Raw genomic sequence first — 21,052 nt, 5'->3', positions numbered from 1 at the left:
AAAAAGTATATAGGATATATTTTATACTGAGTTAAAGCAACATATTGAATGTAAATCACTATTTTTACTCCTTTTAATTCAACTTCTAAATCTGCTTTTCTTTTCCAGATGAACCACCCTTACTTTGTCCAGTTGTTAGCTGTCAACCAGGCAGGAGATAGTATCCAGACCCAAGTGGGACCCATCTTTGTTGACTTGTCTGAGCCGACTGCAGGACTGGTGGTTGATGGAATGGACTTCAAGATGGACCTCACTGACAGCGGAGACAGAACCCAAGTTGCTGGTAAATGGAAATATTGAAGGGGCTATTGAAATATAAATGGGGTTATTTAAGTAAAAGAGAGGTTGGGACTAATATAAAATTAATCCATAACTTAAAATCTATAATTCACATTTTGACTTGACTTTGACAGGCACAATCCTACACTTGCCCAACCCAGTGGGCCCACCCTGTCCGCTGAGAGACATTCCCTTCACTGATCCACAGTGGTCAGCGATGGACTTCAAGGGACTCTGGAGCATGAACAGGGAGAACTGGGAACTGGAGTACCAGTCACAACAGGTAAAGTCAAGTCAAGTGTGTCACATTTCATTTCATTTCATTTCAGAAACATTTATTTCCACATGACTAAGCACTTTAGAAAACAAAACAATTGTTACATGAAAACTACTAAGTGGAGGCATTACACATTTCTGAAATGAAATGAACAAACTGCATACTGAAAATTATCAGGATTTAAAAACAATTTAGACACACAAAATCCAATGGTTGTTAACTAATCATGCCAATATGACCCATCAGGCCTACGTTTATATCCAATTTTAGTGGAATCAAACGACCGAGAACATTTCTATTCACCCTGGATGGTATGCTAGTCCATTGCAGGTTACTCCCCAGCTAATGCTGGTACCCCTGTATACTCCTGCCTGGAGAAAGGTGAGTGGAAGTGAAGTGGCTGGCCCAAGGACACAACGTTATATGGCCAGCAGCTGCATTTGAACCCCTGACCCTCTGATCGTGTGTCACGAACCCTAACTACAAGGCCGCACTCCCCCTCCAGTCACAACAGATAGGCTGACAAAATCGTCTTGGAAATCTTTTCACCATCTTTTGCAAACAAAAGGCACTGCAAAAGACATACCAAATATTTCATGCTAACAGCTGATAAATAACTGTTGGTGTAGTTTAGTATTGCAACATTATTGTTGTTTAGGTAGGTAGGTAGGCATCCTTCTGTTTCTAGAGCTGATGGTCCATGTTGTGACTTCACTGTAGTGTTGGGGCAGCGTCCCCTGTGACTGTGGAGGCCAAGCCCATGTTTTTTAATGATGGAGAAATTGTGCAAAATTCAGGACAACAGTAAAGGAATTTCTAATTACCAAAAGATGATTTGAGAGTTTACTTTTGCGGCATTTTCCTGGCCATTTTGGTGGATGGTTCTGTGCTTAATTCACATTTTCCCCCTTTTTTTGGTGATTTGATAACCCAGATCTTTGCATCTGAGGAGAGTTTGACAGTGAAGATGGAGCGAGACACTCAAGGGCCTCGTATGCTGTCTGGAGCATACGTCACCAATGCACAGATTGTCAGGAGCTCAGAATATGAGGTCAGTCCTCTACTCACTAGATCAAGTGTAACAAAATAAAATACATATCATTGTTAAATCGTGTCTTCAATGCTGTAATGTCATTGGTCTAGAACGGCCACGTGTCCAGTCCAGAAAAATGACTGCTTAGTCCATATACACTGCACTGCATATGAATTACCTCATGAGCACTGCGTTGCATACATTACCTCACAAACTGCGCGTAAATTACCTCTGTGTTGCACGAACGTGTAGGGCCTGCCCGCGTAACTCTCAACTGATAACTGCAACCGCTTAGTCTCATGTTTGGCAGGAAAGCTCGCAACTATCGAATGTTACACTAAGGTGATTTGTTTTTTGCTTACCATTTTTTGTCCAGTACGTTCTCTGGAGTGACTTTAATTCATCCGTTGATTTACCTTTAGAGGTTTGTATTCAGTCATGTCTAACCAGTTACTTCTATCTGCCAATTACTGTCTCTTGATTTCTCAGAGATATTTCAACCCCCAAAAAACCTGTCCAATAATATCTCTCTGGTTAGTCATTTTCAATGAAAATCATGTAGTGATGTCTATTCAGTGATTTTTATCCAGAAAGTTGAGATCATAAAGTACTTTTCAGGGAAATCCATGAATAGTTCGCAAAATTTTCAAATGGATTTCAAACTTGGGTTTTTGAACAATTGGTATTTAGGGGGAGGGGGGTTGATAATTATGTTGGTGAAGGGATAACCCAAAAATAAAAGTCTACATCACTCTACTTACCTGTAGAGCGAATACTACATATGCATTGTTTCCTATGCCGGCAGGCAATTTGCTAAGAGTTTTACACAATAGCGCCCTCACGTGTCCTACCCACGACGCCCTGTGACATGCGCACTACCTTAGCGTCCTCTTTTTCTCTTAGCCGCAGGCGAGGTTTAACGTGGAATTTCAATCGACCTGAATTTCACTATTTTATTGGTACCTCTTTTGCTTGGAGAAAGCTATTTAGAAGAAATAAAGAGAAAGTGTTTATTGTAGAGTTGTTCTAGTGAAGTATTTGAGTGAAAGTGAAGTAAGAAATGAGTAAATCTAGGAAGTTGGGGAGGACTGGGTGTGTCGATAATGGAGGGACGTACATCCCACCAGACAAGCCCGAGTTCTCGGGGGACTGCACCGGTGATGGTACGTCACCGCGGCAGCAGTCCCCTAGTCGGCCCCTTCAGCCACTGCTGGCTGTCGGAGCTGACGGACCCATTGACCAAGCGGGGGGCCGTACAACCCCACCGTCTTCGGTCAATATTCACAGGTCCGCCCAACTGAAGGGGAAATGCACCGGCAAGACAAGGAAATTGTCTGACGCCGGGGCAGTACCCAAAAAGGGACGTACAGCAAAAGGTGGCCCCGCTACGGGGCGCACCGTGCCTGTCCCTGGCCCGTCTACGTGGCACACGCAGCCGGAGGAAGTACTCCTCCATGGCTCAGTGCACCCAGGCCCACCCAGCCCCGTGATTACCACGATGCCTGGGGATGGGCTGTTATATGGCCGGCTAATCGACCGTACAGCACCCGCCTATGTTACCGGCGTGGGGGCGCTGTCGGCCGCCCGGGCTATTGATAGCGTAGAGCCGAATCCCTTTAACCGTTAACGCTACGTTTGGAGGGCCATGCCTCTACATCGGATTTTATTCGTTCTTCGGGCATCCCCGTGTCCCCGCAATCCTCGGCAACTACTCGGAGTCATTCTTCAAAAAAAGAAAAAATTGAAAAAGTACCGCCGTTCTCGCCGTCATCGGGTCGATCACACCGTGGGAAATGCCACAAGGGTGGCGACCCGATTTCACGTGATGATTTTTTGGAGGCTTTTCACTCCCTCGCGGCCTCATTGTCGGGCCGACAGGGAGACTGCGGTCACAGCTGGATGACTCCGGGCCAAAGGGACATACCGCACACGGTTAGCCGTGCGCCAGAGTCCCCTCCAGAATTACAGCCCCCACCCGCCAGTCATCACGGCCGTGGTGGGGTGACTACAGACCAGCGGACAATGCCGTGCACGGAGAGCCGTGCACCGGCGTCACCGCCCGGTATTAGTTTACACCCATCGGTGTCACTAGAGTCCAAGCGGGGCTCGATACCGGGACACCGTGACGGCGCTGCTTCGCCCCCGGGGCCTGGTTCCCATTCCCCGGTGACAACTCGCCCCCGTACTCTGACAACTCGGCGGACGAGAGCGAGCTGACCCGCAAAAAAAATTTAAAAATAAAAAAAAATAAAAAAAATCCGCTTGGTCCAACGGGATATGATCAGAGTTCTGAATCTTCCTGCTGGGACCGAACCTCCTCCTCCTCCTGAGCGTCAGTCATTCAAGAAGAGATCGGGGCCGACGACAGAACCGGTCCGGGCGTTTCCCACAATGCCCCTGGACCGCGTGTGCGTTGACCACATCGATGGGATAATGCATGCAAAGACATGGAGTGCCTACGCTAAGCGCGTAGACTTGTATTATCATTTTCCCCCAGGGGATTTTGAGAAATATTTCTCAACTCCAGTCCTGCCGGACTCAGCCATTGACAAACTCGCTGCTGACCGAGGGACAGCTTCATCCAAAGTTCCTTTTACGGACAAGACCCGTGGAAAACTGGAGGATGTCACCCGTAGAATGGACTCGGCAGCACGCATGGGTATGCGTGCGACGTCCTTTCTTCTTCTCCTATCAGAGTACCTGGCACTGGGATATGAAGAAGATTCGGTGATACCAGCCGACATGATGGTGGCTGCTCTCCATTGCCTCGATCGCGGCCTGTGCTCCACTCTCGACCAGTTTGCTAGAGTGTCGACCTTAGCAACATCGTCACGCCGCGCCAATGTGCTAGATGCGCTTTTCCTCCCGTCACCGGGAGCACGTAAGCATCTCGACGAACTTCCGCTTTCAGGCCCGGACTTATTTTCTGGTAAGTTCCAGGAGGCCATGGAGGCCGAAGCAAAGCGCCTCAAGGCCACTGAGATAATTAATCTCAAGAAACCGGCCGAGTTGAAAACTGCGGACAAGACAAAGAAACAACCTTCTTTTGTCATTCCCCGACGCCGCCCCCCAGTCAGGGCGGCCCGTGGTGGATTTCGTGGGCGCGCCGATAAGATGGTGGGCCCGCGTTATTCACAACCACATACCGGTACACCGGGGCATGGTGCAAATGAGTTATGCGTCTCCGAACGGCCTCCCGCCGCTGGACCTGTGGGAGGCCGCCTTCAGGAGTTCGTGGGGTCCTGGGTGCAGGTGACTTCCGACCGGTGGGTCCTCGAAACGATCAGCAGCGGTTACGCGCTTGAGTTTACGAGGACCCCCCCCCCCCCCCCCCCCCATCGGACATGCTTATTCGGACAATGCCCGTACCGCCAGACACAGCAAAACGCCGCTCCCTCGAGGAGGAGATTGACGCCCTCCTTCTAAAGAGAGCAGTTCGTGTTGTTCCCCAAGGGGGGACCAGGGCAGTTTTCATGTCAACCTTCTTCTTGGCCCCCAAGAAGGAGACCGGCGTATGGCGTCCAATATTGAACGTAAAACCCCTCAACACGTTCATACGTCCGAAACGTTTCCGCATGGAAACGTTACGGACCATTCTCGAATCGATCATCACGCCCGCGTGGGCGGCCAGTATAGACATGAAAGACGCGTATTTTCACGTATCGATCAGGCCGAAGCACCGCAAATTCCTAGGTTTCGTATACAAAGATATACTGTACGAATTTGTGGTGCTCCCATTCGGGCTATCCACTTCTCTGCGGGTGTTCACCCGGATCGTGAAGACGATCGGGGCGGCACTGCGGCGACGAGGGATCATGATATTCATGTACCTCGACGATTGGCTAGTAGTGGGTTGTTCTCGAGGGGAGACGGAAGCGGCGCTCCAACTAATGTGCACCTTGCTTCCGACCTGGGATTTCTCATCAACACCAAGAAATCCCACCCAGTCCCCTCTCAGGTTCCCACCTTTCTAGGTGCATCCCTCGATCTTCGCAGGGGACTGGCCCGTCCATCAGAGGACCGCCTGCTGAACCTTCGGCAGTGCGTGTCCCTCTTCCTCCCGACGGTAGTGGCTCCGGCCCGAGCCTGGCTCAGGCTGTTGGGCCTTATGGCCAGTCTGGTGGACTTAGTGGATTTTTGCAGGCTGAGGATGAGGCCAATTCAACTTCACCTGCTGTCTTTCTACAGACCCCGCTGGCACCCGATCGACCATCCGGTGCCCACTACGTCTTGGCTAGTCCCCCACCTTCGTTGGTGGCTAGTCGAGGCCAATATATCGCAGGGCTGCGTTTTCCGCCCGCCCCGCCTGTCGGTACTTATCACAACCGACGCGTCAGGGTACGGCTGGGGGGCTACCCTCCACCCGCGACAGGTCGCGGGCGTGTGGGGCCCCGCACATCAATCATCCCACATCAACATCCTGGAAATGCTGGCAGTCACCAACGCACTAAAACATTTCCAGTCGGACGTCAGAGGGCAAGCAGTCCTGGTACGATGCGACAACGCCACAGTGGTGGCATACATCAATCACCAGGGTGGCACTCAGTCAGGCCATCTGGGTACACTAACGTGGGATCTCACCCTCAGGTGCATACATCACGGGATAGCACTGTCGGCAGTACACATCCCGGGGGAAGAGAACGTCACAGCCGACGCTCTCTCCAGAGGCTGGATCGCCCCGACAGAGTGGTCACTGCTCCCACAGGTGGCTCAGTCGATCTTCAGACTAATCGACCGGCCGCATGTGGACCTATTTGCGTCGCGAATGAACAATCAGCTACCGATCTACTGCGCGAGGGGCCCAGATCCCAACGCGTGGCGGACCGATGCACTGTCGGTGCGGCTGGCCTACGCCTTCCCACCCATCTCCCTCGTTTCTCGAGTGCTGACCAAGATTGAGCAGGAGGATTGCCGTATTCTCCTCATATCCCCGTTCTGGCCCCGCCAGCCGTGGTTTCCCCGGCTCGTCCGACTCTTGGTTCACCGCCCGGTAATTCTACCGAGGAGGGCCGATCTCCTTTATCAGCCCAGCTCGGGAATCAGTCACCAGGCTCCGGGGGATCTTCACCTGACGTGCTGGGTATTGTCACGCGATCCCTCTGCTCAGCAGGCCTTTCGCGACGAGCTGCAACAATTGCAGCTTAGTCCCGTAGAGCCTCAACCAGAAAGGTGTACGATAGCCGACTACGCCATTTCTTTAAATGGTGTAGACGGCAATCCATTCATCCCCCCAATACTTCTGTAGGGGAAGTGGGGGATTTTCTCCTATACCTTTTTAACAGTGGGCTCACGACGGCCACGGTCAAAAATTATCGATCGGCCGTTGCCGTGATCCATCAGGGATTTTCGGACGGTTCCTCCGTTTCCGGCAACCCTGCAATTAGCCAACTGATCAAGGGGATGTTTAATACTCGTCCCCCAGTACGCACATTAATCCCATCTTGGGACCTCTTCAGTGTATTATCTACACTGGCGAAGGCTCCCTTTGAACCAATGAATTGCTCAACTTTGTTACAACTCTCCATCAAAGTAGCTTTTCTATTGGCTGTCGCTACGTCCCGACGACGTAGCGAACTACACTCGTTATCGATGCAGACAGGACACATCCGGTGGGAACCGGGGGGTGTCCGCCTGATCCCTACGGCCGGTTTTCTCGCAAAGAACCAGTCGCAGACCTTTACGCCCCCGGACATCTTTGTCCCGGACATCGAGTCTTTTTCGAACGAGACAAACGACAAACTTTGGTGCCCAGTTCGAGCACTTAAGTGGTATGTCAACCGTACGAAGTCACTTCGTACGGGACACAACAAATTGTTCATCATTACGACCCCGCCCCATGGGCCGGCGTCCCGCGATACAATCACTCGCTGGATAGTGACAGCTATCCGTTCCGTACCGGGCGGCTGGCCAGCGACCCAGGGACCCATTCGAGCGCATGAGGTCAGGGGAGTGTCCACCTCGTGGGCCTTTTTTAAGGGTGTCCCCCTAGGTGACATCGTCAAGGCAGCCTGCTGGAAGAACCCTAATACGTTCTCCGAATGCTACCTGAAGGATGTCCTCCAGGCAGATGGCAAGGCTGGAAGAGAAGTGCTGCTGGCGGCCAGTCGAGCCTCACGGAAGCACTAACGGGTGAGCATATAAATATATAAATATACATATATATTTGTATGGGCATTAAGTTTAATTAGGTGTACCTATCATGGGTTCATCCCCATAATGGTTACACCCCCCTGACTTTTTGCGCACGAGCTCTTTGGGTTCCCCTTACGAGGTGAAACCTAGAGCGTCTGGGGTGTAGGTTTTTTGGTTGGTGTTGTTTGCCTTTGGACACGCCTCATGTCCTACACCCCTGTAGACATACGGTAATTCGCGTATACACACCGCCTTACTCGGTGCGAGTCTATGCATATGTAGTATTCGCTCTACAGGTAAGTAGAGTGATGTAGACTCCCCCCCCCCCCCACAGTAGTGTGGTTGGGGTCTACGAGCGAATACTTACCTGTAGAGCACCCCTCCCTCCTTCCCCACTATACTCGATTCCTTGAGTGCTTACGCAAGTAACGCTTGAGAAAAAGAGGGCGCTAACGTAGTGCACATGTCACAGGGCGTCGTGGGTAGGACACGTGAGGGCGCTATTGTGTAAAACTCTTAGCAAATTGCCTGCCGGCATAGGGAACAATGCATATGTAGTATTCGCTCTACAGGCAAGTATTCGCTCGTAGACCCCAACCACACTACTGTGGGGGGGGGGGGGAGTTTATACAAGGTAGCTATATTTACCTCCATATTGAAAAACAAAATTGTTTAATAAGAATAGTGTCTTTTGGATTTCAACGTGTTATTTTGTCATTTGGATTTCTAGTTTGACTTGAAAGCTGCCTCGCCTGACCTGCACAGTGTGACCAGCATTCTGTTCTGGGATGGCCCGGATGGAGTCATCGGGGAATATGACTTTGGTGGACGGGAGAACTGGCAAGAAGGGATATGTCAGTGCTGCTATATCAAGCCTCTCAACCAGGTTAGTACAAAATTGATATGTCAGAGACCTTGGTGAGTTTTGTTATTTTTGTATATCGCTTGTCATCTACAGTTGATTTAATGAAGAGAACAATATGCTGCATTTGATTTGGAATATTGTAATAAGTCAACAGTCTCTTTGTGGTCTGTGTGGATTTCAGTGAGATATCACTTTGAAAACTGAAAATATATAACTTGATTCAGATTTTATCTAATATGTGATTTAAAAACAAACTCATGAGCCCCGTAACCGTTGTGGCAGCAGTGGGCAGCTAAAACTCTGTGGAGCCGACTTCGCTCACCGTATTCTGCTTGTATTTCAATCACAATGGGGCCTTGTCTTATTCACTTGCATTGATATTTAAAGTAGGCAGAAGAGCTTTGATCGTCAGCTCGTAATAAAGGCTTGGACAATCCGCAATCACATCCATCTATAAAGCGCAGTTTCACCTCTTTGCAAAGCCGCATAACAACCCAAAACAACTTGCACTGAAAATGAAATTATGGTTTCTTCTTAGGCCAAAAAATAAATATTCGGTCTCTGGTCAGACCAAAGTTCCGAAATTGACGCGGGGACGCGGCTTTTTTATTTTTAATTTTTTTTTTCCTTTTTTTTCTTCAAGCTTGGATTGTACAGACAAGGAGGGGTGCTATTTTTTTTTTGGGGGGGGGAGGGGGGGTTTGGTGTCCTCATGTACATTGGTGTCCTCCATAATTTGACTTGGTGCTCTCGATCATTTGCCTTGGTGCAATTTCCCATTCGATGGTGCTCTTTGATAAAAAAAAAAATGAGGAGGTGCGGCAATAGAGGGCGCTGTTGGAGCTACCGCAGAACATTTTGGGAAAAAAAAAGATTGACGCACATGATTAAAATCGACGCGCGCGCTGACCAGAGACCGACTTATTTTTTTTTGGCCTTATCGCCTACATTCCTTTCCGCAGTCTGCCTGCCCGTTGTGCGATTGTGCAGACTTCTTGGGTGTCACTGAGGACTATAACGCAACCTATGCCGTTCCAACTGTCAAAGAGGTTACCACAACCGAAGCCACCAAGCCACTGCTCACCACAGAGGCTTATAAACCCTGGTCTATTGAGGAACCAGACGAAGATGGAGACAGTGTCTCTGACGAGGACAAGGGGAGATGGATTCAGCAGAGAGCATGCGGCTTGCAACTCTATCCAAGTAAGTTGATTGGCCTGTGACTGTGGATTATTGCTGTCCAGACTTGAGCACAATAATCATGTTGAACCCTTGAAAAACTGTTTTCCTACCACTTTGTTCTGAGTTCAGTTTGAGACTGTAACATCTGTAACCCATGAACAGTGTACACAAGCATTCTGTGATAACCCTTTAGTCACTACCACGCTTGAAACCAAATTGCCTATTACTCACTAGATTGCCCTAAACTGCCCCAGCAGTCTATGGATTTGTATTCATGAGTTGATGAGGTGGTTGTTGCCTGCTTTGGTCACCTTTAGTGTACGACTGAGGACAACTGGTTTAAGGAAGATTCTCGACTACCAGATCGCTGGCAACTATCTAAAGTGGCCGTCCAAAGAAAAGATGGATTGACAACATCAACAAAGACCTGCAATGTCTACAAATCAATGCCAATCTGGCATTGAACCGTGTAGATTGGAAGAAGGCAATCCGGCCAAGTAGACATGATCATCATGAAGTCCAACCCTCGAGGTTGGGGATAGACGGACTGTAAACAGATGGATGGATGCGAGGCCAAAGCATTCCTGTCACATCCATCCAAGAAGTCTCCAGCTGATCATTATTTTGTATTAAGTTTGATATTATCACAAAATATTGTCATGAATTTCTTTTGCCAGACGGCAACGTATCGCAGGCAGTCTTGTGGTGCCGTTACTTCAAGGATGAGTGGCCGATGTCGTCCAGTGTCGTAGATCTAGACTTTGACCCCTCCGTGGAGGAACGTCATTATGCCATCAACTTCAAGGTTATGCCCTTCGATGCTGAGGAGGTAGATAAATAGTAAAAGTTAATGATATTATTATCCTTTGATCACAACTGTTACTGCTTTTATTTTTTGTGAGCTAGCATTGATTTTGAACAGTGATTCTGAGCTCAGTTGAGGAGTTTCTAAAAAAAGGAGACTCTTTCCTTTATCATTCCACCTTTTCCTCGTCACAGGATGAGTGGTCGTTTGAAGTTTACATTGGTGGTAAGCTGCTGTCCTCAGTGACTGGCATACCTGTCCTGTCCTCATCCACTAAGCTCATCCTTCATGTCTTCAATCGAGACAGCTACGTCGCTGAGCTACTGGACCCCTTCAATCCTCCATCTGTCTCGGCAACACTCAGAAATATGAGGTCTGTCTAATGTTCTCTTCAATGTTCTAACTACAAGTTTCATTGGGTTTTCTGCTTCTGCTGGTTAACAGTACTATAGCATGTGTATCCGTGCCATTCATTGGAATACTCTGTCCTTTTTTGTGATGTATAGGATGCCGCCTGATCAGAGCAAGCTGTGTCGGTACGGGGCACCATTCAGGGCTGGAACCAGTCCTGTCTCACGCTACTTTGCTGGTATCGGCTCTGAAGCAGGGGCCACAGATATTGTTGCATTTGAAGAGGTGAGCATGGGCGTCGATCAGTGGGGGATGGGGTTATTATCATATCATTTGCCCCCCCCCCCCCCCCCCCCCCGCCCCTCCCCCACTTTTATCATCCCCGAATAAAAATTGTTGGCCTACATTTGACTCTGTCACTCAGATTAGCTGATTCAATGACTCCAAACTCGAAAATGAGGTTTAAACTATCAAAACATCCTCACTCTGTAAAAGTGGTCAGAAATTGCCCCAGATTGCACCAAAGAGCGTCTAGAATCCAAAATATTTTAGACCCCACGCCGTTAGGGCTCCGCGCTCACATTAGTTCTGATCGAGGTATGTCCCCCAACTTTCGAGAAGCGATTGACGCTCTTGGAGGTAAGGCTGCATGGTAATGAACTGTGGATTAGCTAACCACTACGAAGCAAAATTTATGTCAGTTCATAAAGTTTGGGCAGGTTTATCTGATTTCAAAAGATTTCTTTTCAAAGGGGGGGGTCATGATCGTCAGTGATGCCTTTTATTAGAGTTAAGGCTGGTTCGTACTTGACGTGAAAGTGAAAGCAAATTTGTGACATCATGGCAAGTATTCGGAGTGTGAATTCAAGAAAGTATAACACACTTCAAATCCGGTATCTCTGTACCGAATGTTTCCTGATGTCATTTTCGCTTTGCATTCATCACATTTGTGTGAAGTATAAACCAGCCTTTATAATTGAGAATTTTAAGCCAGGTCACAACTTACAATTCAGAGATGACAGTGACAAATGAATGTCTCTGTCACAGTTCATTTGAATAGCGTGTCACCGTGCATGAGACAGGATGACTTGTGGCTGACATATGACTGACTAGATTACAACTATGTTCACCTTCCTTATTTCTGCATTGTGTTTGAAAAATCACAACCAGAAGATGAATCTTGCCAGCCATACCCAGACTTTGAATAGCTATAAAGCAGAGTCACTGTTTCTGCCTCTATGTTGTACAGGTTGCAGAGCCATGTGTCCCCTGCATCAATCCGTGTGATCGCTACCAGTGTGATCCCTCATGTTCCATGGACGCTGCACCCATCACATTCACACTCACCAACCTCACTCTGCCCAGGCTGGAACTCCTGAATTGGACCAGCTCTGATAACAACACCAATGCAACTACACCTGCTCCTAGGGAAGAGGGACAAGAGTTTCCATTCTTCTTGACAGGTGAGCTCATAAAAGGTAGCATCCATTATTTGTAATCTGTGCATTATGTTCGTTTGAAGCAACAAAAGTGCTTAAATGTAAACATGGGTGCTTAACAACGAACCTGATGATGAAGTATTAGCTCAGTGAATGCTGTATATTCTGACAAAAACAAGATTCTAGGATCTGGATTTCAAATCAAAAGTTGCCGAGTCATGTTTTGAATTGCGCCCGAATTCAGCGTCCACGACACGTTTTCATTCAGCCGATTGCAGCTACGCAATGTCGTGCACTTAGCCGATGAATTATAGCAACTGTGTTTAGATTGTGTCAATGGTTGCACGCGCTTCGCCAAATTAAAAAAACGAACTGCTAACCGAGATTTCCAAGAGTGCGTCTTTACACGCATCGTTGGAAATGGCCTTCTTTCATTGTTTTCTTCAAAACGACAGCTTGCCAGAACGAATAAATTTATAGGGAGTTTAGTCCAATTACTATCTTTAAACCAAGTATGCTTTAAACAGTAATTTGGTCAGTTACTTTTTGGATATAGCTGCAAATGATGGACTGTACCTTTAATAATATGTGAAAAGCAAAAGACCCTATTTAGTTATAAGGAAATAGTATTGATTGCAGTCTTCCGGTTTGCTGAGAAATTGCTTGTATTAGATATTCTGAGGGAGTGCTTAAACTGGGTGTAAATTTGATTGTGTTTTTATTCGGTTGTTGAAGTTAACAAAAAATTCTTTCTGTGTTTTGTCGCGAGGACCCAGTTTCCTATACATTAAATCTCATGTTTGATTTTCTCCTTTCAGTATTAAGTTCATTGTCTGATATAAAGTCAAAGCATTCACTGACAAAAATCAGTTTCAGAAGATATGGTGTGTTTGATCTTCGACGATGTTAAATCCAAATGGAAAAAAAATCTTGCATTATTAAGAGATGACATACGAACCTAGATGTGAGAAGTAAAATAACCCGTGTGTTGCACATCCATTATGAAAATTGCAAATTCAACATCAAACTATTTGCTTCTGTTTGTAATATAAGCATTATTAAATTTTAGTATCCACTATCCAGAGACAGAAACATTACATTCTTTACACAAAAACTATTTACATCTTTTTGTGCTGGCTTTCTCTATCAACTAAAGGTGTTTGTGTCACTTCAGCTATATCTAGTCTGGTGCCTTTGAATGAAAAGTAGCACACATCAGCTGCTGGACCAGAGGTTTCTACACAAGCTCTAATAAGGAAAACAGACCAAAAGGAAGCCCATTTTTTCCATTAAAACCCTGTATTTTCAGAAACGTTGCACAAGTTTTGCAGATCAGAAAATTCATTCTTCTGGATTAAAGTCTATGTATGTTTTGCTTGGAAAAGTAAAAACAAGTATGATCACTTTTTTCCCTTAAAAATGTAGGGTATATGGAGAGGAGCACATAATGAAAAGTTTTGGACATTTGCTCATCGCAACACTGCGTGTACACGCTTTGTATATGTGCGCGTGCGTTGTTGAGACACCAAAACAGGCATATCTTTAAAACTAGGCAACGTACAAATCTGGGGTGATCAGAATATGAAAGAAGACATCTTCAGCTCTCTATAGGGATGAAATTTGGCAATGACAGTGCTCGGCCAATAACGACCATTTTAGTTTAAATAAACGCATCCACGCTTTGCGCTCCTATTCAATACTACACATCACGAAGCGCAAACTAGTTTTTTAGCACGCATGTCCTAGTGTTTTTTACCACAGCGTCAAAACGAAAAGTTCAGCAACCTTGGGGTGACAACATTCATAAAGTTAATAAAATTCCCTTAACGCTGATATAAGAAGCATGCTAACTGGACAATAAATTCCGACGACCATTTTCGCTTGAAAAATCTATCCAGTCAGTGTTTTGATTAGTTAGTCCATGGTCAGCCCATGGTTAGCCACATAGGCACACGCGCGCGCGTGTATTATGTACATTGTATATAAATGTGCGCGCCTGTTGTGTAACGTGTGTTCTGTAATAGTGTGTGTATGCAGTGATGCGCGTATTTGAGCTTATGTCCGTTTGCCTATATCAACTTTTCATTATGAAAATGACTCCTTTTGAGAGATGTCTTACCAGTTGTTTAATCAACATATCTCAACAACCGAACGTCGAGGTGCAGTACAGTGGGGGAGTGGTTTTGTAAAGAGAATAAAATTTCCTTTTGATTCATGTAAAGTTTATTTTGATTGGTTACAAACCCAGTTGTCATTTGTTTGTCAAAGTTTTCCTCCAATTACTGGATTTCTTAATACAGAGGTCATGAGCCACATGACCTAAGCCCGCATTGCATGTTTGGGTTAATTGTGGGCAGTGTGTGTAGAATTCTATCACACATTGATCTTTTGCACATTTCGGGCCAGAACTTTTTAGCATATGTGGTGAAAGATTTTGTTCTGATATGTTTGACAGTCCAATCCTACTTAGGCAACGGCAAATCAGTGATAGCCTCCTCCAATGGTTTCTACATCGATGACACCCCAGCAGAGCTGGACATATTTTTCTACACCGACTCCAACTTCAATGAGTTTGAGCCCACATCATACCAGTCCTCGGCCTCCATCATTCAAGTCTTGTGGAGCTTCCTGGACATGGAGAGTGGCGTAAAGGTAGAAAAAAAATTCTCCTTGTTAAGTTGCGTGACACTTTGTCACAATTAATAATTGACTTGGAGGTCTGCATGCCCATGCATATGCACAATTTCCTAACTCATTAAAAATTCAATTATTTAAGTGTTAAAGACAAAGAGCAGTCTACAACTTTACATTACGGTGAATGTAGTAAAAAAACATTGGCCTGTCTGTGGTGCCCCTTGATATGATCTGTGGAGTTGCAGAAGGTCCAATAAAGGTTTGTTCATGATTTCAGAAAATTTGAGATTTCTCCAAATTTTGATCTTTGTAAGAAATCGTCCTGCAGATTCAGGTTTAATGTTTATGGGACGTGACACATACAAAATTCAGCTCAACAGATATATTTAACAGTTCGAAATGCAGCGTTCTGAAAAAAAGTTTTATCATGAGTATGGAGACCAAAGGGTGGCTCACGAAGGGTATTGCCATATGGCAACAAAGGGATGTAGTACTAATGATGTAAACCAAAATGGAACTTTGATATTTAACAAGTCAAAAGTGAGAGAATGCATCAAGAGACCATAAAGAGACTAGGAAGGACAACAGCATGTACCGGTATGTGTGTTTGTTAGTATGACTGGACACTGCAACACAAGATGCTCAATAGTTTTTCCTTTGAGATCTGTGAGTCTTAGCCCAAAACAAATGGTATACAGTTACGAAGATTAGGAAATGAATGATGTTTCAACCGGCACTGGAAAACTTTGACTTTCAGGAGCATTACTGGGCCATAGGAACCTCCAGAGGGACCACAGACCTGCAGGACTTTGTCAACGTTGGGCTAAACCAGACAGCTACTAGCATTGATCTGACTGGATTACTACATCACAACACTACGTACTATGCGACTCTCAAAGCTATCAATGGAGCAAGCTTGGAAGCCATAGTGGAATGTGATGGTAGGTAGAGATAGACTGACATACAGACAAACACACAGACAATGTTACAGTGATGTTACAGGATTACTGCATCACATCACTACTTACTATGTGACTCTGAAGGCTATCAAAGGAGCAGGCTTAGAAACCATAGTAACATGTGATGCATGGTAGGTAGAGGTTGACTGACGTACAGACAAACACATAGACAGTGTTACAGTGATGTTACAGGATTACTGCATCACATCACTACTTACTATGTGACTCTGAAGGCTATCAAAGGAGCAGGCTTAGAAACCATAGTACAATGTGATGGTAGGTAGAGATAGACTGACGTACAGACAAACAAATAAACGACATGACATAGATCTGATGAGCAATGGTATCATAACACCATGCACAATATGTGACTTGAACATTGGCTGCTTTCTCAGGTGTAACTGTTCTGCTGGAACAGCCTGCTGCAGATGACGTCAACACCACCTCCATGTTCAGCGAGAAGTTTAAGGAGGAAGTGTACCCACCCGATGTGGAGAAGAGCACCGACCCAACCAAGACTGGGACCTCCTGGTCTAAATCCAAGGATAAATCTGTGGCTCGCTATGGTACGACTTTTGCAAAATGTGTTGCTCTGTCAAATGATTTAGTCACATTGATTTGTTTGGGGAAGAGAGTGATTCTTTTTACTTTTTCTTGGACCGAGTTTGACAACCACGATATTACTTCATTGCCCACTTTGACACAAATCATCGCAGGACCAGTAAGTTGAACTGTTGCTCCTCTAATCATGTTGTAGGCAATCAGTGCATACGTTTCCCATCACCAATGAGAAAGACAGACAGATGTAATGAACACTTGAATGTCATTGCCACCATGTGAAGGCAATCCTGGTTTTGGACATTTGAAATGCACATTAGTTGTATCCCTACTACAGCCGCTTTAAGCCAGCCCGACCCAGCCTAATGATTGTCTTAATACTTAGACCATGTCATTGCAATGGTGTAGACCAACTGACAGCCAGAGCTTTAAGATCGTCTTATTATGCGTATAGACAGCTTTAAGAGCAGTTATTGCAATCCGCCCCAGATGAAAATTTACTAGTGATGAAAATTAGTCTCGCCCTGAATCTGTACATGCACTCACTGTGTCCCTCACACTGGAGCTCTCATGATAGTCACCCAACACCATCTACAGTTCATAGAGATCATATCATTTAATTAACTGTGACCATCCATGCCCCTTCCACCCCCAGAGTACTGCGTGAGTAGCTCCGCCAACCTCCTAGATGACATCATTCCCTGCATGGTGGTTGGAGGCAACTCCTCCGGCTCCGTGGCCATCGAGAACGGATTGATTATCATACGAGCCGGGCACCGGGAGGAGAGATACAAGCTGGATGACTTCCAGATACCCAAGGACACCACCCAGATAATTGACATCCCACCAAAGTTCAAAATGGAACCTGGCAAGTAAGTGTATACAGGCAGTGTGTCAAGTTATTTGATTTTTACCTTACCATTCGTGGAGTGGGTATTTTGTAGACATATATCCTCTGCTGAACCATCACTACCATGGCCAACATTAATAATTGCCTTCTTTGAAATAATCCCTGTTGATTGCATTCACATTTATTCTCTTTTTAATGCGCAGGAGTCTCCATTCTTGGCTGAAGGTGTGCAATGCGGCCAAACTCTGCGTGACAACACCAGCAGGAACAAGCACTATACTGGGTCAGTATATCCTCTAGGATGAGAAGCTATAGAGCACTGTGATGAACCAGCATGACTCTAAAACTAATAGACTTCCAGACTGCAGCCAGACAAAGTTCACTTGTTTAATTGGTCATTATACTGGCAACTTTGAATGTCAGTTTATGAAGGGTTTATTTCAAAAACGTGATATATCCATTTGACAAAAAGAGAGCAAAATCTGGCCGTTTATCAAAGTTTAAAGACTAAAAGCAGTATAACAACTTTTTCTAAACTTGATTTTGCATTTTATTGTCTTCCGATATTGTGGACTGCCAGGAGAGAGCAGAATTCGAAGAGATAATAAAGTGGCGTAAATTGCATTTTAGAAATAAAGTCTTCACATGTACTGCTGGTAAAGGCTGCAATTTACAATTTTGTTTGGTATTGCTCTCTGATCTATCTAGAGGACAGTGATATGATGATGACGTCACCCAATGGTACAGACCTCGTCCTGAAATCATCGACAGGTCAGAGGAGGAGAAAGAGGGATATAGGCAACCACTTTGATTTCACTGTGGCTACAAAGGGAGGTAGGTACAAATCATGTTATATGCAATGCTTGTTGGCCGCGTACCATACATGAGGATTGTGCCACCGCACCTTGGTTCTCTTGTTTCCGGCGTGTCCATCCCTCCTTGCGTCACTTCTTCTTTGCCACAGCTGCCCCTTCGTGGACCGCTTTCCGCCATGCTCCTCTCTCAGTAGTTAGCTTCTCCATCTCTATCTGCCAGTGTTGCAGGTCGTCCTGCACGCAGTCTTGGAAATGTGGTCTTCTTTGAGCTCGGGCTCAAGAAGAGGGTTCTGTTGGGAAGAAGGTCCTGTGGCATCGCACAGACATGTCTGAACCATCTGAGCCGGCACGCACTGTGAGGATGGTGTGCTCGCTCGCACATTGAGTGCATTGTAGAACCTCCGCATTTGACACTCAATCCGACCACTTGACACCCAGGATCCTCCTCAGGTTGCACAGGTGGAAAGCTTTTGAGCCTGGTGATCTGCGAAGCAAAAGCCGACCAGGCCTCGGACACATACAGCAGTGTAGACAGAACACACGCATTGTAGACTGCGATCTTTGTCTTCAGCCTAAGCTTCTTGTTTGCCCACACGTACCTCGTGAGTTGTCCAAAGCAGTCCGCAGCTTGTCCAATGCATCTGTTAAGGTCCGCTTCCATGCTGGCCATACTTGAAATGAAGGACCCGAGATAGCAGAACTCATCCACCACTGCTAGCATCTTCCCGTTTGCTCAGAACACCTGAGGTGTTGCCTGGCTCTCCACTTCCTGACACATAAGGACTATCTTTGACTCACTGATCATGAGTCCGAAAATGGCACAGTAGGAAGTGAAACGATCCAGCAGGGTCTGAAGATCGGCTGCTGCATGAGCAATGAGCGTGGCATTGTCAACAAACAAGAGGTGCGTGACAGTGGAGCGAGACACCTTAGTTTTGGCTCGGAAACGCTGCACATTGAAAAGCCCGCCTTAAAAGCGTCTGTGCAAGTAGACTCTTAGAATGTTGCCATCCAAAGCATGGTGTAGATATTGTAGAGACATGTTGAAGAGACATATGGCGCCATCACACAGCCCTGCTTTACTTAGCACCTGACAGAGAAACTGTCCGACATGTCACCATCGAAAGAGACGCAGGCTTCCATCCCGTCATGAAATGACTAGACAATCTTGAGCAACGTTGGTGGGCTGCCAATTTTCTCCGGCACTCTGTACAACCTGGCTCGGCTTACCATGTCGAAGGCTTTTGTGAGGTCCACAAATGCGGTGTAGAGGTTCACAAGCTTCTCCCTGTATTTCTCTTGCAGCTGTCGAAGGGTAAACACCTTGTCAATCAATGACCTTCTTGATCTAAAACCGCACTGACTCTCCATGTAGATTAGCTCACCCAGAACTTGAAGCCTCTTGAGCACTAGCCTAGCCACAGCATTCCCGAACACGTTCAGCAAGGAGATCCCGCGATAGTTGTTACAGTCGGATTTGTCCCGTTTGTTCTTGTACAACTGCATAAACTGAGCATCCTTGAGACACTTTAGGCACCAGACCAACTGACCGCAAACAGGTTGTACAGGATTACACTGCTTACCAGTAGCAGGAATACCTCAGCCTGTGAAGCAAAACTATGACCTGACCCCAAATGCACAATGCAATACAGAATCTAGTATTAGCCAAAGAAGTAGACAATGTCACGGTGACCACTTTGTTTTTCCTTGTTGATGTTTGTACTTCGGACCTGTTTGTTTTAATCCAGATTATGTGATCCAGCGCCGTGGGAAACGTACAGGACTACTCTCACACGTTTAGCTCTTTAGGGCACACAAAACATTGTCTGCCTTGTATTGTGTATGCAGAAGGGCTATTCAGGCGCGGATTCGGGTGGGGGGTCAAACAAGGTGTAAGTTTGTGGCGCGTCAGCGACGAAATAAACCAGCCCATGTGTGCTAGAACACCTGCTTTTTGCAGGCTGTTTTTCAGACAGTGTGTTATACAGACATTACCTTATGGACTTGCATGAATGCTTTGTGAACATGTTTGAGAGACCCAGTGGATCAAGACACATCCAGTGCATCCCTGTGGTGTCCCCTATCAGTCTGTCTATTTAACTATTGAGCAGGTAATTGTGCACAGAATCCTTAAATGAATGGACTGCTGATTAATTGAAGACTGAACTCCAAACTTGATTTGTATTGCAGGTCTACCCCAGGGTGGTTCACTCATCCTAGGCCTCCTGGATGTCAATAGAACCAACCAGGAATTCACATCAGACGCTCCGCTCGAGTATACACCCTACATCACTAATCCCCTGAACACCATCCAGTACACATCAAGACTGCTTAGGCACAGGTTGGTCTGACTGCCATTTGAAGAGTTTCTTTCAAAAACACAATGAACCCCATTTTGGTGCCTTTTAGAATCCTGCCCTACCTGATTCCCCAAAGTCAGTTTTGAATAAAATAAATTACTTGACAAACAATAAATTTTGTATGTCCTGAATGTTTTAGAATTCATTAAAAAATACAAGTTAGTATGGCACTTTGCAGGAACAGTATGGTACTTGTTAACTGATTTTGTGGAAATCAGTACATTTATGAATAGTCTGATACTGTGTAACTACTTGCTAAGAGCCATAAGCAGAGGTCACAGTGCATGCTTGCACATGATTCACTCATGCTTATAAGAGCCAGCTCAGATTTTGCAAGAATGTGGATGTGAAGTGAACTTGATGTCAAGCCAAATTGCAGTGAAAGGAAATGTTTTTATGGATTTGCAACACTGTGAAAACCTTGCTTGGACATCACAAAATCGCATTCATTTTGCTTAAAATCGAACCAGCCATTTTAGTGTGGATTCCCATGGAATACACGCAATGATATGG

General features: G+C 46.0%; 1 protein-coding gene across 1 annotated transcript in view; it reads left to right on the top strand.

The window, feature by feature from the left end:
• Nucleotides 1-21,052, top strand: part of LOC119723897 — a 144,621-nt gene that overhangs the window by 109,972 nt on the left and 13,597 nt on the right. Inside the window, exons 74-89 of the mRNA XM_038194800.1 lie at nucleotides 109-283; nucleotides 414-562; nucleotides 1,491-1,607; nucleotides 8,452-8,607; nucleotides 9,549-9,789; nucleotides 10,446-10,597; nucleotides 10,768-10,946; nucleotides 11,080-11,209; nucleotides 12,174-12,387; nucleotides 14,819-15,015; nucleotides 15,755-15,938; nucleotides 16,352-16,522; nucleotides 17,170-17,386; nucleotides 17,568-17,647; nucleotides 18,073-18,198; nucleotides 20,370-20,520. Coding sequence (XP_038050728.1) covers nucleotides 109-283; nucleotides 414-562; nucleotides 1,491-1,607; nucleotides 8,452-8,607; nucleotides 9,549-9,789; nucleotides 10,446-10,597; nucleotides 10,768-10,946; nucleotides 11,080-11,209; nucleotides 12,174-12,387; nucleotides 14,819-15,015; nucleotides 15,755-15,938; nucleotides 16,352-16,522; nucleotides 17,170-17,386; nucleotides 17,568-17,647; nucleotides 18,073-18,198; nucleotides 20,370-20,520 — 2,639 coding nt within the window. The remainder of the gene's footprint in view (nucleotides 1-108; nucleotides 284-413; nucleotides 563-1,490; nucleotides 1,608-8,451; nucleotides 8,608-9,548; nucleotides 9,790-10,445; nucleotides 10,598-10,767; nucleotides 10,947-11,079; nucleotides 11,210-12,173; nucleotides 12,388-14,818; nucleotides 15,016-15,754; nucleotides 15,939-16,351; nucleotides 16,523-17,169; nucleotides 17,387-17,567; nucleotides 17,648-18,072; nucleotides 18,199-20,369; nucleotides 20,521-21,052) is intronic.

Source organism: Patiria miniata, unplaced genomic scaffold (assembly GCF_015706575.1).
Source record: "Patiria miniata isolate m_02_andy unplaced genomic scaffold, ASM1570657v1 HiC_scaffold_17, whole genome shotgun sequence".
In the NCBI taxonomy this organism is placed as follows: domain Eukaryota; kingdom Metazoa; phylum Echinodermata; class Asteroidea; order Valvatida; family Asterinidae; genus Patiria; species Patiria miniata.
Note: the sequence above shows the minus strand (reverse complement) of the source record. Positions and strands in the feature narration are given on the sequence as shown.